The sequence below is a fragment of the Gallinula chloropus genome, assembly GCF_964237585.1.
Source record: "Gallinula chloropus genome assembly, chromosome: 11".
Classification (NCBI taxonomy): domain Eukaryota; kingdom Metazoa; phylum Chordata; class Aves; order Gruiformes; family Rallidae; genus Gallinula; species Gallinula chloropus.
Genome location: NC_140096.1, coordinates 21,220,794 through 21,237,347, shown reverse-complemented (window position 1 = coordinate 21,237,347; position 16,554 = coordinate 21,220,794). Strand labels below are relative to the sequence as shown.

The window sequence follows — 16,554 nt, the reverse complement described above, 5'->3', positions numbered from 1 at the left end:
AAGCCTTGGCTATTTTATAAAAGACTATTAAAATAGCACCTATAACCTTGTGATCCAAACCCATTTTCTGATCGGCTGCAGAAAGCAGCACGTTTTTATTTTCAGCTCCTACTGTGGTCACGCACACTCATTACAAAAAAAGCCTGGAAGAAGGGTGACCAGCCCAGCGGTGCCTCTGGCAGCTCTGCAGAGCAAGGAGCAGCAGGGTATCTTTGAGCAGGATGTGACTGGGCAGCATGTCCTGGGGATAACCGAACTGCCTCAGCAAAGCAGCATTTGCACGGGCAAGGAGGGACCAGGGAGAAGTGATGAGTTAGTGGAAAAAAATGTAGGCAGCTTAGAAGGAAGAGGACAAGACAGATAATAAAGGACACTCATTCACTTCTTAAAACCAACAAAGTGCTATTGCAGTTGTACCAGGGACAAGGAGGAGGGTGGTAGCAGCGCCCACTCCAAAGCCAGGGTCATGTGCCCGAAGTGCTGCTTCTCCCCAGTGCAGGAAAAATGCAAGTCATGAGCCGCGTCTTTGCTTGAGCAGCAGCAAGACAGAGCAGCAGCTGCCAGATGCATGTTGCTATTTCTGTGTGTGCTGCTGACACAGAGGAAGTTATGGTTTATTTACTGGGAGCTGCTTCATCTCTCTACTCATCTTCACAAAGGCAGCGATGAACACAGCAACGTTTGCTCCGTGTCCGTGTGCGCAGTGTTCAGAGTCAGTCACTCAGCGCAATGTGACTTCTGCTAATTGAGGCTGCGCTCCTTGCTTTTGTGAAAGAGCTCGTCATGCCTGGCTGTTGAGTTTGTCCAAGAAACGGCTTATTTCTGCTAAAAAGAGTGGAAGCAAGCAAGGCCAGCCCCTTCAGCTGAGCTTGCTTTTGATTGTGAAGCTGAGCTGTTACTTAGAAGCTGATAATGACCTTTAATTTCTTGCATTAGTTGTTACTGTAATACAAATTGTATGTTGGGAGCACAGGGTTCCTTAGGCTTATCTCAGTTGATCCACTGCTTCTGGCTGTCCATGTAATCTGGCTCTTCCTTGAAAAACAAATTGTAAAAATGGAAATACGTCCTTTTAAAGGCACACAGTCCTCGCGTTGTGATGTAGATTCTTCAAGTCGCTTTCCCCTTTCCGTCTGAGTACTGTGTCTGTTTCTGATGGGGGCGGCAATGGCACCTGTGCCACTTGGGGGCTGCCAGAGCTTTTACACAGGAGACTCTGAAGAAATGCTCCAGTAGTACATTGAGAAGTAGTACCCGTGCTCAACTTGTCAGCATATTGAACCCTTCAGAGGTATGATAAGAAAAATATGTCTTCATTGCTGAAGTCAGCAGACCTAGGTGAGGTAAACCCTTAACTGGAGCAGTATTTGTGAGTGGACCCATATTCAAAGGTCATCCTGTAAGCCAGAGAATTAAAGATGGTGCCTATTGTTCACAAATAGTGCTTAAATAAATCACTACTCCTTTACTAAATATTGCTGATCACACTTACTAATTAAATTGTAGAAACCTGTTTGCTGTGAGCAGAGCCCCAAGTCAGTATTAGTGATAGTACTTCTGTGTAGCATGAAAGATTTAGTGCTTATATAAAGACATATGCTGATCCACTCAGGCAGTCTAATCAACTTTTGCTGTAAATAGATCTCTCAATCTTTGCTTTCTTTTGGTTCTGCGATTAGTTCAGGCTGTACCTGTGAGACAACCTCATTAAAGGTACCTACTGAGCCACCTTTTTGTCTGTTTGCTTTTTCCCTACAACGTCACTTGGTTGCTCTCCATGTTGCTCATCGTTATCACAGGCTCCGTGCCTTTCCCGATTCTCATGGTCTGTCACTTACTCAACAGGTTTCCCATTTTTCCTCTTTTCAGCCTGAGGAACTGTGGATTGCTTTTTCCCCTCTGTGAGCGAACACAAAGGCATGGCTTTCATAGCTTTCATCTCACCCATTACTGCTCACTGTAGATTGTTCTGGACTGCTTTCTTACTGGTCTCCTGATCAAATAAAATATCGAACAAGGTAGACATTGCACTGCATTTCCTTTTGTGGTTCTCTGTGTATTGTGAAGGATTTCAGAGCTTGTTAGTCAGAGGATGAATCTCCAGTGACGACTGTAATCTCGCTGCTTTACAACATGTACAACTTGAAATCAAACAGCGGAGACAAATTATAAAACAGGACCAAATTTGACATTGAGAGAATTCAACATTTACTTGGGAAACACGGTATTTAAAAAATGTCCTGGTCAGAATACCACATGGTTCTCCTCACCCTGTGTCAGTCTAATCTTCCTTGCTATTAGGTTACACTTCTGCTCATTTATTTTAAACATTTCCCACAAAGGCCTTGTCCGACCTGCCAACCTGTATCATCTCTAAGAAAGAGACAGGTTCTGCAGCTGAAGTCCCTTGTGTGGCAAGCAGAGCATAATTGTATTCTGCTTTACACCAGTGCTATGGCTGGGTAAACAGAGATATACCCAATGGCAAATGAGTAATCCTTTTCAGTGGTATCAATTTTCAGAGCTTTGGCTGCCTGGAATGAAATATCTGTTAGTATGTTTACCATTACCAGTCCAGATTCATCAGGCTGTATTGATTAAATTTTTGCACTGTAAAAATACCATTTGGAACCACAGCAAAATCAATAAAGGGTGAGGGGTTTTTATATATACAAATTGGATTTGGATCAGGAAGAAAATATTCTTCATCAGATAAAAAATAAAGCTAAAAAAAAGAAGTGTGATAAAAGATCCAAGAATGGGGAAAAGTTTTTCTGTCGTTTCCCCTGACTCTGCTGTATTTTGCCCTTTGGACCTTTTCTGTCTGTCTGCTGATTACTTTTCTACACAAATAAATTTTCAAGAAAATTGAGGCATCCAGTTTGGAAAAGATATTTTCAAATAGGTGTAGCATTTTCAGAAGTTCATTACAGGTTGTTTTAAAAATTTAATTACATTTGTATATTTTGATATATGTGATAGTGTTAATGGCAGCATTCCTACTAGATGTCGAATGAGCTATTTATAGAGTACTTAATATATCAGAAATAAGTTCAATGAGATGATGGTAGGATTCTTTCCAGAAAGCAATTAAAACTGTTAGTAGATAGATGGTGAAACATCCTGAGTAACAAACAGTGAGGATATGGCATTTTAGCTCCAGTGGGTTTATTTTATGGGCTGTGGCTGTGGTAAGAATATAAGAAAGGTAGTTGGGTATCTGAGAGGGAACATCTCAGAAAGGTTTTCTGCATAAAACTTTCACTAGAAATGTTTAAAATTGAGTAGTGTTTCATTGGAGAGGTTTTGGAGAGGTTTTGCTTTTGGTAGAATAGTTGATCGTTGAGCAGTAATTGTGTCTGAATCATCCCAAATAATGGTCTGGGCTGTGTGAGGTTTAGAGTGCCACGTTTTGTACTGAGGACAGCTCTTGTCTCTCTGTGGAAGACCCAACCTCCTTGCCTCCCAGTCGAACGACTCCTGGGATAATGCAGTACATAACATGAAGAAGAGTGCCAGAATTGAACCCCTGTCCAATTGGAGTCATCTCAGCTGGGCTATTTTTCACTTGCCAGTGCAACCACCCAAAAGTTTATTTACTGGAATCACTAATTTAATTCATATCAAAACCAACAGGTCTGCTGAAGAGAAAACTGGAAACAGGGTATCAGCTGTGTAATCATGAGAGAAAGGGGGGACTGAAGTCCGAGTAACAGAAGAAATCAAAAAGACTCAAGAACAGAATGATACTTAAGGAATGTTCCCGTGTTTGTGTAACACACAGAAAACTGTGAACAGTTGTAATGTCTTCTGAGCCTCTCTAACATTGTTCAGGGACAGAAACGAGGCAGATACAATTTGGAGTAGTACCTGTTTTCTCCTGGCTAACTTTTCCAAAATAATGCCTCTTCTCCTTAACATAGCTTTATACACTTGCTACAGCCTCTTGCTTCATGACAGTGTCAGGAAGTATAAATATCAATAGCTGAATTAATTTAAAGCTTCTAGTCTGATAACAGTCTGTAATGGAAAACTATCTCAGGCGTAAGTGTCTCAAGTTGGATGAGATGAATCTCACTCTTTGTGTCTTTTGGTGTCATGGGCCACCAAGTCCCACTTCATGCAAGAGCAAAATCTTTGGAAATGCCTGTGGAAATTATTTTGGAGGCTTGTGAGAACAAATTCAATGTTGTAGTTTTGTGGTGTTCATATAATTAACATTGAAGTGTTGAATTTAGTCGTACAAACTGCCCAAACTCAAAAAATATTGTTGTATTGTGAGATGACCTTTTGTATATTTCATTGTCCTAGGTAAGTGTGCGTGTAAGATGCATGGAGAGAAGAAAAAGAAGTGTTTGGATTGAAAGATTACTTATTTATAAAGATAGTCTGGTGGTGGTATGGATTCCCTAGTCCTGTTGTAGGTTCTCTGATGTTGGGAGCTTTTGAGGGGTACTGGGTATGATTTAATTTAGAAGAAGGAAGAATGGATGACCACATAAATTCTTTGCAGCTCTTTCTTCTGTAAATCTACATTAAAACAGGTAAACTGGGCTATGTGCATAGACAGGTCAGAACTGTGTGATTTTAGTATTCTGACAGTAGAGGGGTGGGGGGGTGTTGGGTTTTTTACCAGTTGTCAGCTGTTTGGTAATGATGTATCATATTGATTTAGTTTTGACTGTACCACATTTCACAGAGGTCTATGACATCTTCCCATGAAGCATTCCTTAGGGGTGTTAAGGACAGGGGGAAGATGTAGCAGTAATTGCTGGTGAATGCACCTTCGCGGCCTCTTCCACGCTGGAACCTGATTTCTGTTTGCCAGAGGAACCATGCTCACAAAACCTGGCACTCCAAGACTTTGAAAGGAATGTTTTGCAGACCCTTCCGAGGCCCTTTGGTTTCCAGCTCAGGTTTGAAGACCAGGTGCCACTAAATACTGGCATAACCCATGTAATTCTTCTGTGTTGACATAGTTGAAAGACTATCTGTAGAGTGATGGTTTGTTGGTATAGCTGTGGTTAACTAAGAATGTATAAAATTGCACACCTAACTGGCATACAGTGATGCTGTAGGAGAAACCTAGATTAGATGCAGTTATAACATCCAGATTGCCATGGGAGGTTATTTAAATCAGGAAAATAATATAAGCTGTACCATAAAAATAACATCTCTTCCAGTTACAGATGTGTAAAACTCGGTATCTATATTAAATCTCTAGAGTGCAGTCTCTCAGGTAACCTTCTTTAGCGGGGACAACTTTCTGTTAGGTTTTACTGGAAAAAAAATAGCTTGATTGCTTCTGAAACTCCTAAAACTTTGAATTTTTTTAACATATTCGTGGTGTAAAAAATTATATTAATAAAGTCAGTTGCTGAAAATGAAAGCTAGAACAGAGTTGTCTCCAGGACACAGCGGGAAGGTAATTTAAAAAGCTGAGGAACATTGTTGAAATTATCATGCAAGCTTATTAAATGCAATGTATATTTAAATTGAAAAAACTTTCTTTATTAGGCCCAGATAGGTGATTTTTTTTGCTGCCTCCAGCAGTTAAGCTTATTGGGTGAAAGTCAGGATAGATTAATTTCTAATCTTTATGGAAAACCACTTATTAAAATATGGATAGCAAAATTATGAGTATGGTACTTAAGGTTTAGACTGCCTGTAGAACAAGACTCACCACTGAACATGAAGAAAGGTAAAATGAAAGTGTTTTCATCGTATTTGACCACTTTTGTTTACATATAGTTTTGTATTCTTAGCATGATTTGCCAAGAGTTATTTCTGAAGCATGTTGAATTAACATTAAAATCTTCCCTTATCACTGCAAATTATAAAATATTTAGCTTTAATTTCCCTTTTCATATCACATAAGTAGAAACTTACTATAAAGCACATTTGAAAGAACTCTTTGTTGACTTAGGTAATTAAAATGAAGAGTGTGGAGTGAATTTTTAATGCTTTTTTGGATTAGCTCAGGAATGATCAACATACTTGTCTCCTTCTGAAGAATATGTACAAATAATGCTTCACAGCTCCCATTTGCCTTCTTCCAAGAAAATTAATGAGCATTCGGAATTAAGAACATGTCGGTAAAAATTCTAGACTGACTTGAACATTTTTTTTAAGTCTCTTATTCATTAATTGGTTTAAATCTAAGGACTCTGAACTTTAGATTTTGTAGAAGACTGTATTTGGTGAAAGTCTGTAAGGGGCTGCAGGGGTCGGCTGAGGCCAGCTCCCAGCAAGTTGCCAGCGCGTTGCTTGCAGCGAGTCTGCACGGCTGAGTTGTGGCTTTTTTAAATATGGAAATTAACTTGCCAGCCCCACACTTAAAGAACCTTGTTTTGATTGCAAAGTGTACAGGCACAAAAACTGAAACAGGGCCACAAATGACTGAATTAGGGTGACACTGTTGGGTTTGTGGGAGCCATGAAGATTCACGCCTACTGAGGATCTGGTCTGTTATTTGCAGACCAGCCTTCAACCCACCACATTCCGTGACATCTGCCTAGAGCTCTGGCAGGCAAGCTGGGCAGGCACATATCCATCCCACTGAACAGTGACAGAGGCGTGGGAGAGGAGAGATGGCTTTTATGTAAGCCTGAACACCAACATAGTTGAGGGACTTCACAAGTTGTATGTGTTGCGCTGTACCTTGTGAGAATGATTGGCAGTTAATGTAACGGCGTAACTGAAGGTTACTCCTGAGTTGACTTTTCTAACCCAAGCTACAAGCTCTTGTCACCTGCCTCCCTTCTTACCTTAAGTCACCTCCCACTTGCTCCTGTCCTTTGCCGTCCTGTCTCACAGCACAGCTTGTGGTTCCTCAGCAGGACAGTGCCTGTCCAGGCTGTGATCTGCATCTCCTCCCTTGCCCTGCCTGTGCTGCTGCTTTGATCCCTCAGTGGGCTGATTTAGCTCAGCAAACTGACAGGTATTAACCCAGGAAAATAAAGTGAATACTTATCTGCCAGTTCATGATCTGAATCAGCTCACCACAGTTTCAGATAAGCTCCAGACAGAGCCGGGAGATGGATGGAGACAAGGGGGAATGGAATAGTTCTTTCGGTCGCAGGAGACGTCTTTGGCTGTCTCAGCTGCTGCTGCACCTACCCACAGCACAAAGCCCTCGCCCCACTGTGCAGCCCCCCATGCCATACCCACTGCATTTTGGGGTGCTTCAGAGTTCTGTAGGACCAACTGCTGTGGCAGGAGGAAGATGCTTCCTTGAGCGGAACAGTTGCATGGTGTACAGCTTCAGTGCTGTCTAAATTTTTAACCACATCAAGTTTGTTTGAAGCTATTTACCTGTTTCAAGTTGTTATATTGTTTCCCATTGCTTTCAGTCACTGCCCATTCGTTTGAGTATCTCATTTTGTCTGGGCTGCTGTGGAAACCCAGTCTCTCAATACAAACACAAGTGCTAATGTGGCTCCCCACTATGCTGATATTACTGTACTTGTTTATCTACAGGAGGAATAAGGAAATTGGTTTGCATTAAGAAAAAAAAATGTTATTGGTTCGGGTTGTCCTGTTGTTAAATCTTAATTATTTGAATTAACCATGGATTAAAGCTGTATTAATAGGATGAAATTAGGCTTGATTTCCCTTGCTTTCCGTGATAAGTTTGGGAAGAATCTTGGATTTGCATGGCAGAAGAACACGTTGTCACAGTAAACAGCATTTCTGAAGCCTTATATTAAATCACCAAAACAAATTTAAGTCTTAAGATTGGTCTCAGTGACTATAAAGTGTGAGTGGCCTGAGCAGCAGCACAAGGGTAACTGAGGAAAGTGTCTGGTCCAGACTAAGAGTCCATGTTTTGTTACATCTGGTGCTTACAGACATGGGTTTGATTTGTGTCAAAGAAGATTCAGATTAAATATTTTTGGGGGAAATGCATTCTGAGAAGGAATTCCTTTGCTGGAACAGGCTTAGCACCCATGTTTTTGGTAACAGTTTTGACTCAGTTACTGGTATCTGGTTACTGTGCCCTAACTTGCTGGCAGAAATAAGGTGTGGAAACCAAAATACTTGCCACAGGACAACTAACCTAAGATCCATTTAGATTTGGGGTGTAAAACAGGAGTACGTGTAAGATCTATGACCCAGTGGCAGGGATGTGCCTTCGTGCCTTCAACTCAGGGCAGTTATTTCTTTCTGTTTGTTTGGAAGATGAGTTTGTGGAGATAAAACTCCTCTGGGTACTCAGAGACGAGGCAGGTGTACATGTGGGGTGTGAGAACATGTTCAGAGTTTTCCACAGCTGGTTCTTTGATTTATTTACAGACAGAGAAGTGGTGGGAGCTGCAAGAGCTGCTGACACGATCAGAAGCTCTGTGTATTGCTTTATGAGCCGTTCCAGCCTACGTTGTCATGTCTGTGAACTGATGCCTACAGTATTCCCTGAAGTTTTGCTATCAGTTGTACTAAGCCAGTCCCACAGCTGCAACAAACTGTGTAGTAGAGGCTCAATCCAGAAGGGTCAACAGATAAAATCTCATCTTACCCCACTTACCCAGCATCTTCATGATCTTTGCCACTTAAGGTAAAATGCTAAAAGCAGTAATTATAATGAACTAGAAGGAGATCTGGAGAGATCAAAGGTATCCCTCTAGCAGCCTGGATCCTTGAAGTAGCAGGTAATTTTTTAGGTTTAGTTCTCAGGAGTTAGCCCATGAGCCAGGCTATAAAAATAGGTTACAATGATACCAGTGGTCCTCGGCCAACCTGTCCAGTGGGTGATTCTTTTATGATCCCAGATCTGGTGGGATCAGCTTACCTCCTGTTCATAGGAGCAAGTATTTGAGCAACTTCAGTACCCATGAAATAACAGAGCAAGTCCCCCCTGCAGTCCTCTGAGCGGCCTCCAAGGAACAAACCAAAAAAGACAAGCCAAATTATGCGGCAAGGGGAAAGAACTCCTTCCCAGTACCTGCAGGCAGACAGTCCAAGGAATGAAGCATTAAATTAATAAATGATCAGCAGGCGGCAATCAAGTGTTTCTAAGGGATGGCACCCCAGGCTCAGCAGAGTTTTTCCTTTGAATATAGCATTGTCTTATCTACTTTTTTCAAGGAATATTGTCAGATAATTATGTTTATTTGTACTTCAGTATAACACAACTCCCTGACTGAATAGTAAAATTTATTTTCTTATGTAGCTGGTTGCTTTTTACTGAATTTTGTTGTGGGTTCTTTACCATGCATTCTGCTTCTGAAGGTGATTTTGAGTTTGACCATGCTTTTCTGGTTTGCCACTGATTCTTTTGATTGCCCTCTGTGCCATTTCCCCAGCTATTGATGAAAATAAGGGATGGACTCTAACTCGAGACGGGACCCAGCACGTCAGCAGTGTCAACGTACAGTTCCGTTTCTGAGCTGCTTTTTTCCTTGCATTAAAATGATTGGAATTTATGAGATCTCAATTTAAACTTTAAAAACTTTGCTTGGTATATACAGTGACAGCATTTGTCACTACAAATGCTTTTAAGAATGTTTATATACAATAGTTCCAAGATATAAATGATCATTGTTTAAAATCTGTCAAGGGAAAAATCTTGCCACAACTAAATATGTAACAGTGACATTTGAAATCAGAGCAGACACGATTATTTGGCTTACACTTGTAGTGCTATCAGCTGCTTTCCGAGAGGAAGAAGGAGGAAACATTTCTGTGGCAGGTTAATTGCAGAATAACAAGCAAATTCTGTCTCTTGACACTAATTATTCTAAATAAATTCAAACTACATAGAACCCTTTATAATGAAGCCATTCTTTTCACAGAACAACTTTAGTCTGAGTGGAAATAGAATTGCAATTGGCGTATTGTGATGTATTGAAACAATTCGGGACTTTCATCCTGCCTCACGACAAGTGGTGCTCTGCAGCGCCCAGGTAGAGAAATTCTTGTGAGTGCAGTGAAGGACGTACTCCTGTCTTCCCGAAACAGCTTTTCTTGTTTCTTGGCAGTTGACTCATGAGAGTCAGGAAGGAGGGGAAAAAAAAAAAAATTGTAATCCCTGAAAGTCATTTTAGAACTGGGCAGATCTGCACGGCCTGCAAGTCATGTAATACCCTGTACTGCCATCAGAGTGGGGTGCTTGCTCCTCTTCTTTCTCACTGTTACCTTTTTAAGTGAAGGCCATTTTAACATCTCAAAGACTTTTTTTGGTATATTTGTAATGTACCTCTTGATCCTTTAATTCAGCTCACATGCAATGTTTGAGTTTATAATACGTTTCAGAACTGAGGCGGTGGGGCCTAGGAGTGGATTGGGCATGCAGTTATTAAAGGCCTCAGCTGGAATCAGTGAAAATATAGGGACTTTGTGTGTCATTTTTGTCTGCTTTAGACCCACTTACACAAAGCCATCACTTCTGCAGTCCCCACCCCAGACAAATAAATGATCTCAAAAGCAACTGCTAAAATGGGGCAGACAGATAGTGTAAGACCTGTACTGGGTGATTAAATCCCATATTGGCCCAAATTGGTGATTGATATTAGTATAGAAGTGATTGGACCTGGTACTGGCGCTGTGTAAATCTGATGTTTCACATGATGTGTTTTTGTCATCTTACGCAGAGCTGTGTACCCTGGACTGTGGCAGCCACGGTGTCTGTTCCAGAGGGATATGTCAGTGTGAAGAGGGCTGGGTGGGACCAACCTGTGAAGAACGTACCTGCCACTCTCACTGTGCTGAACACGGCCAGTGCAAGGATGGGAAGTGTGAGTGCAGCCCTGGATGGGAAGGAGACCACTGCACCATTGGTAAGGATGTTTTGTACCTCTAGAAATAAAATACATTAAATCCAGAGCAGTTACCTAAAGGTTGTCATAGCCATCAGTCTGATTGAAGTCGTTTTCGAACAACAGAGACACAGAATCGGGCTGAGTGTAAAATGGTGCCTCTGCACTAGTGGTGCACCTTGCTTGCCCCACAGAGTAGCAACATGGTGCAGCTTTCTGGCTAGAGGAAATTACACTGATTAATTTAAAAAAAAAACACACAAAAACACACAAAAGAAATATATTATGATCCTAGCATATCTTTGGGTTGTGTTCGTCTGTTGAGTTGGGAAGGCAAAAATGTTTAAGAAATAGAAGGTGTGAGGGCCTGAAGCTGTTATTCTGCTTAAGTAATTCTTGCATTAAATCTCTTGCCTTCACGTCTGAGGATTTACATATTTTGCTTGTTACTAGAGGTAATTTTTCCTATAGCTGGCTTCTAACAATATTCCTAATAAGGTAAAGCTTTCAGATCTTTGTAGAAGTCATTGCTCCTCTATACAAATGTAATAGTTATATTTTTAATGAAATACAATGGGTTTTTGCAAAGTCTAGTAGTGTTTTTTCCCTAAAATGTCCCAAAGCAAGATTATTCATAAACGTTTTAATTGTCTATAATAGTCAGGTATCTAATTTTGAGAGGTAAGCAGTATAAGTTCTTGTGCTTGCCTCTTAAAAGAAGTAGAACATTTTATCTTGATCATTTTAAGATAATTCATTCACTGGCTCTTGTATGTGCTAAGTCAGACTTGCTAAGTCAAAAATCAAGTTTGTGAAGGAGGAATGGCCTAATATTCTAAAGATTGTGTACAGCAAATCCAGAAATGGACATAAATAATGAACAAGACAAGTAGAGCTCCTCGCATTGTTGGCACTGCCAGTACGGCCCAAGCTGTCCTCTGCATGCTTGTCATCCAGTGGGGAACAATCACATACGCAATGGGCTTTGATCCCAGTGGCAGCAATAGATAGATCTGACTGTGGTGAGGGAGACACTTGCTATCTAACCAAGAGGTGTCAAGCCATAAGTAAATGGTGTCTGTATTTTCCTTTGGGTACAGAAGTTCAATCCATCTCAGTTTTGTTTTTTTCTTTTTTAAGCTCACTACTTAGATGCTGTTCGAGGTAAGTTTTTTCCTATCAGCATTGTGAAAGAATGATGATACAAAGGTATTGGGAATGCTTTGTGTTACCTGTTTTGTCTGAGCTTCTGTACTGCTAAGTTGCTGGAATAGATAAAATGTTTGTTTATGGAGATATATATACAGACACACACAGAGACTTAGAGAAAAAATTGCAGTTTTTAACAAGTCATGAGCTCAACTCATTTTGAAAGTTGTAGCAGTGTAAGCACGTTTCATTCGTGTGGCCGTCTGATGTGCTGTGTTAGGCAAATCAGGTTTTTGCTCTTGCTTACCATTCCAAAGGAAGGGCAGAGCCAAGGACTTGCTCAGAAAGCTTCATGTTGATCCCGTCTTCCATGAGAACCAAAATTGTCATTTTTTTTCCTCATTCGTGCTTGAAGTATGATTTTTTTGAGGAAGAAGTATACCCTTTTAAAAGCTGCCTAGGCTAGATGTGGCACAGTTCTCTTCAAATCATTTGGTAGAAGAGTTAAATTTCATGTTGTTTTGTGTCTGATGCTGTTCATTTGATTTCCATGCCTCACTGCGGGTCCTGCTTGGTCGTGTCGGCGCAAGTCCTTCCCCGGGTTTGGCAGCAGTCCCTTAGTCCCCGCCACGCTGTGCAGAGCAATGATGCACACTGCCCCTTGCAAAAAACCACTGCTAGCTGAAATATCAAGCTAACCAATATTCCAGAAACAACTGTGTTTATTTCGTATTATTATTTTATTGCTTTGGAGTTAAATAATAATAAAAACATGTAGGTGTTCCTGTGATTACATTTATAGTCTTAGGAAATAGCCACGTGCAGCAGCAAAATATGATTCACAAGAAGTGAATTAACCCAGCAGGGGAGTGAAGTAGAAAAACATCCCCATTACCCAGAACAGCGCTCACATCCTGCCATTTCCCCCCAACTCCCCAAGAGAGGCAAATAATGGGCTTTTTATAGCCTATCTGGTGGTTGCCAACCTCGTGCGATCTTAGAGCAGCAACTTCCAGAATTAAAGCTTGAGAAAATGGTGCCACCTATCACCAGCTCTTCGAACAAGAGGGTCAGACCTTCACATCTTCCCGCTGCAGATGTGATTGATAAACTGTGCCGAGGATGAGGAGGAGAGATGATGTGTCTAGTGTAAAGTTGTCAGGAAATGTGGGGCTGTAAGTCACGGCCTGGCAGAGCAGTCACGCAGATTCTCATGACTCTCTGGTCAGCTCCTCCAAAGGCCTTTTGAAGCATCTATCTCTTGGGGCTGCCAAACACATATACAAGCTGAAGCCTCTTCTTTCTTCCTCAAACAAATTCTCTCTGGTAACACATAAGTGTTGATGTTCACAATCAAGCACAGAAGGGCTTTCAGCTCTTGTATGTCCATGCTGGCAAAAAGAAAGGACCCCTCTTAGAAGGGATGCCACTTGCGCCGTTAAGCTTATTGCTGAGCTTAATCCATTGTCCTTTGGCTCTACGTGTGACATGGTGAGGATTTGACAAATGTCTGAGCTGGCACTAAACTAGTCAGGCAGATGGACATGAGCATGCACATCCAAGAGACAATTCCGCTGTCGCTCTTACAGGCAAGAGATCTACATGAGACTGTCCAAATTACCATTGATTCAGGGTTTACAAGTCTATAATCCAGGGGATGCTACAGTCATTGTTCCAGTTTTGATCTAGAATCAGAGCCACTAAAGGGCAAGTGTTTGTCATATTTGAATCGGCTGCAGTGTGAAGGAAGCGGGGCCAGACATTGGAAGGAAATGCTCCCTCATTTGTCTTCTGTGGAAAGAGTTGTATCGTAGCATAAATCAAATGGGCTTTTTCTCAGTCTGCTGAGTATTTATGAAGAGAATAAAAAGGTCACCTCCACTCCCTGCAATGTGTAGGATTATGTCCACAAATGCCAGTTTGTCATTTAAACAGTGTTTTCCGTGCATACCTTTGCTATAAACGTTGATTATGTATATAGCTTCCTTTGGGATCTACAGCTTGCTTTTCAGTAAGTGTAGAGAGATGGGCATGGCAGACTGTTTAATATCTCCCTAGAAGTTTACTCACTTTTTTCCTGCACACAGAAAGTTGCACGCCACAAAAGTCTTTTGGGCAAGCACAGGGAGGGATCAGGACGGGGATTTTTCCGTATTTGGCCAAAAATATAAATGGCTTGCAAGGGACCTACGATCATTTGAAGGCAGCAAGTATGATACTATATGAAAGAATGTTAAAGAATAATTACAACTGCAAAGAAAGAGAAGGAAACTGCTCCATGAAGGCTTCTTTTTTACATTTTCTTTTCTAGATGGCTGCCCAGGTCTCTGTTATGGAAATGGGAGGTGCACTCTTGATCAGAATGGATGGCACTGTGTCTGTCAAGTGGGCTGGAGTGGCTCGGGATGTAACGTTGTCATGGAAATGGTGTGTGGAGATAACCTGGACAATGATGGAGGTACGATACATAATTCATGTCTCCATGTTTGTTTGTCACATCCATGATTGTCATTTGAATCTGTGGTTTGGGTATATGTTTTCCTTTTTATCACAGGATGTCAATGTTTGTCTGTTTGCTCAAGACAGTTGTTCCACTGACTTCACCTGTGAGGAAACAGACCCTTGTGCCAGTGCTCAAGATAGAAATTATGTATGTGCCATACAAAGCACCCCAAAAAAACCCTGTAATAAGTAATTTCTTCTATCTCCTTTCTGCTCTAGCCCATGTTCGAGATAATTCTGTCATCTATTTCAGGAAAGACAGCTAATTGATGCCCAAATGAAAGAACCTCTGTGCCTGTCAAAATGCATCCAGATTTTAGTCTTAGGATAATATTAAATGAATACATTTGCAAGCAAAAGCCATACATTTAAAGATGCTTTTTTAGCATTATTCTCTTTCTTAATGTTTCCACTGAGACACAGCACAGTTCTTGCAATTATATGGACCTACATTTGAAGGATTGTTGAGTAAGCTGGTGTAGGAAGTAGACAGAAGTCGTTTTAGAAAGCACTATAAACAGAGCGCTGTGCTAAAATAATCATTTGCTCTTTGCCATCAGTTGAACTGGGGCATTTGGCTCCATACCTCAGACCCCTGTAGTCTTGATTTATTCTAAGGCTCTGTAAGTTTTAGGTTTGCTGGGAAAAACACAGTTCTTACATAAGTCAGTCTCTGCCTTCTTTCCAGTACTTCACCCTAAAACATGAGTGAGAGAAAAGTCACAACATTCCTCCCTCATTGTTCTCAGAGTTAATTATTTTTCCTAGCTATTTTAGGAAGACTCATGTACTGGACAGTCAAGGAGGAGCATTGCTTTCCTTTACTGACTACCATCTTTTACAGAGTGCTTGCCCCTGCACTCAGAGCTGTGCAGCTTTCTCAGTCAGACTGTGAATGCATCTGCCCCAAGCACAGTTGCATTTTTCTCCTTAGATTGTACACTGAGACGTATTGAAATATATATTATCTCATTGTGTCACACCTACAAACCATCTCAGTGCCCTGGGTGAAATCTCATGCCTTGCTGCAGTGTCTAACCATGGTATTACTATTGTCTGTTTTCTTCTAGGTCATTGATAAATAAAGCTTGATTTAGGGCCAAGCACTGAGATCACTGTGGGACCTCAGTAGAAACATTCTGACTCAGTGATGATTCTTCATTTACAGATATATTTTGAGACCTTCTGATTTTGCATCCTGTGGGCTCTAAGACCATGCTGTCTTTTGGCAAAGGCTTCCTCATTTCTGAACCCCTTTCAAAATTGCCTTATTCCTCTCTCACCCTTCCTTCTCCACCTTATTTCCACGGCCTCTGACAACCGTCTCTCTGCCCACTCTCTCTGCTCTGCTATGCTGGTGCATATCCCTTTCACACAAGGTCCCACAGCTGGCATCAGTGCCCCCCACGTCCTTTCCCATCTGTCCGGTGCTCTCCCCTGCTGTCCAAGCCACTGACTCACTCTCCTGCACGCTTAAATCCGTCCACAAAAGCCCTGTTTAGCCTGTAATGTATGTAAAGCATTTTCTGATACACTCCGTGAACTGGCTCTGTATAAACTGCCCTGTATTGTGTTTTTGGGTGCTTTATATTCTGCAATAACGGTGAGTTATTGGAAGAGGTGGCAGTTTTAACTCTAAATCTCCTTGAATTTGTCAGTTTAAGGAAGATACTTAACATCATTTCACTGCAGGTTTTAAAAGTAATTTTCTTTTTCCTTTTTAATGGCAACATAACATGGACTAGGACAGCTCTGTTGACATTACAATTAGAGATAAGTGCAGAGAGAAATATTTAATTAATCTGACTACTACAGATGGGCTAAATGTAATTAAGTTGCCTTCACAATCAATTGTATATAAGAAAAGAAAAAATATATCTACATATTAAACCCACTTCTTTTTATATATGAAGTTCATAGGACCTGATTTGGCATAAGCATCAATTAGGAAAATTCCCTGAAAGTCATTTGAGTTCTACCAGTTACATTAATACCAAATCAGAAGCTGATTCCTAGCCTTTCAGTGTTTGTATATGTACATGTCAGTAAAACCAGAAATTAGGAAGGAGACATGACATTACCTGTTAAGTCCCATTTGCTGGGAGGTTGTGCCTTCGACTGTAAGTATATTACAGTGGCATAACAAATC

At 41.1% G+C, this 16,554-nt stretch overlaps 1 protein-coding gene across 2 annotated transcripts in view; it reads left to right on the top strand.

Moving 5' to 3' along the window:
• The window catches only part of TENM1 (teneurin transmembrane protein 1), a gene marked incomplete at both ends in the record, with an annotated part of 246,298 nt that overhangs the window by 138,055 nt on the left and 91,689 nt on the right, over positions 1-16,554 (top strand). The window contains 3 exons of one of the 2 annotated variants that reach the window (XM_084269239.1): positions 10,590-10,775; positions 11,895-11,918; positions 14,215-14,361. In XM_084269239.1, the coding sequence (XP_084125365.1) occupies positions 10,590-10,775; positions 11,895-11,918; positions 14,215-14,361 (357 nt within the window). The remainder of the gene's footprint in view (positions 1-10,589; positions 10,776-11,894; positions 11,919-14,214; positions 14,362-16,554) is intronic. The other variant, XM_084269240.1, reaches the window with a different exon arrangement.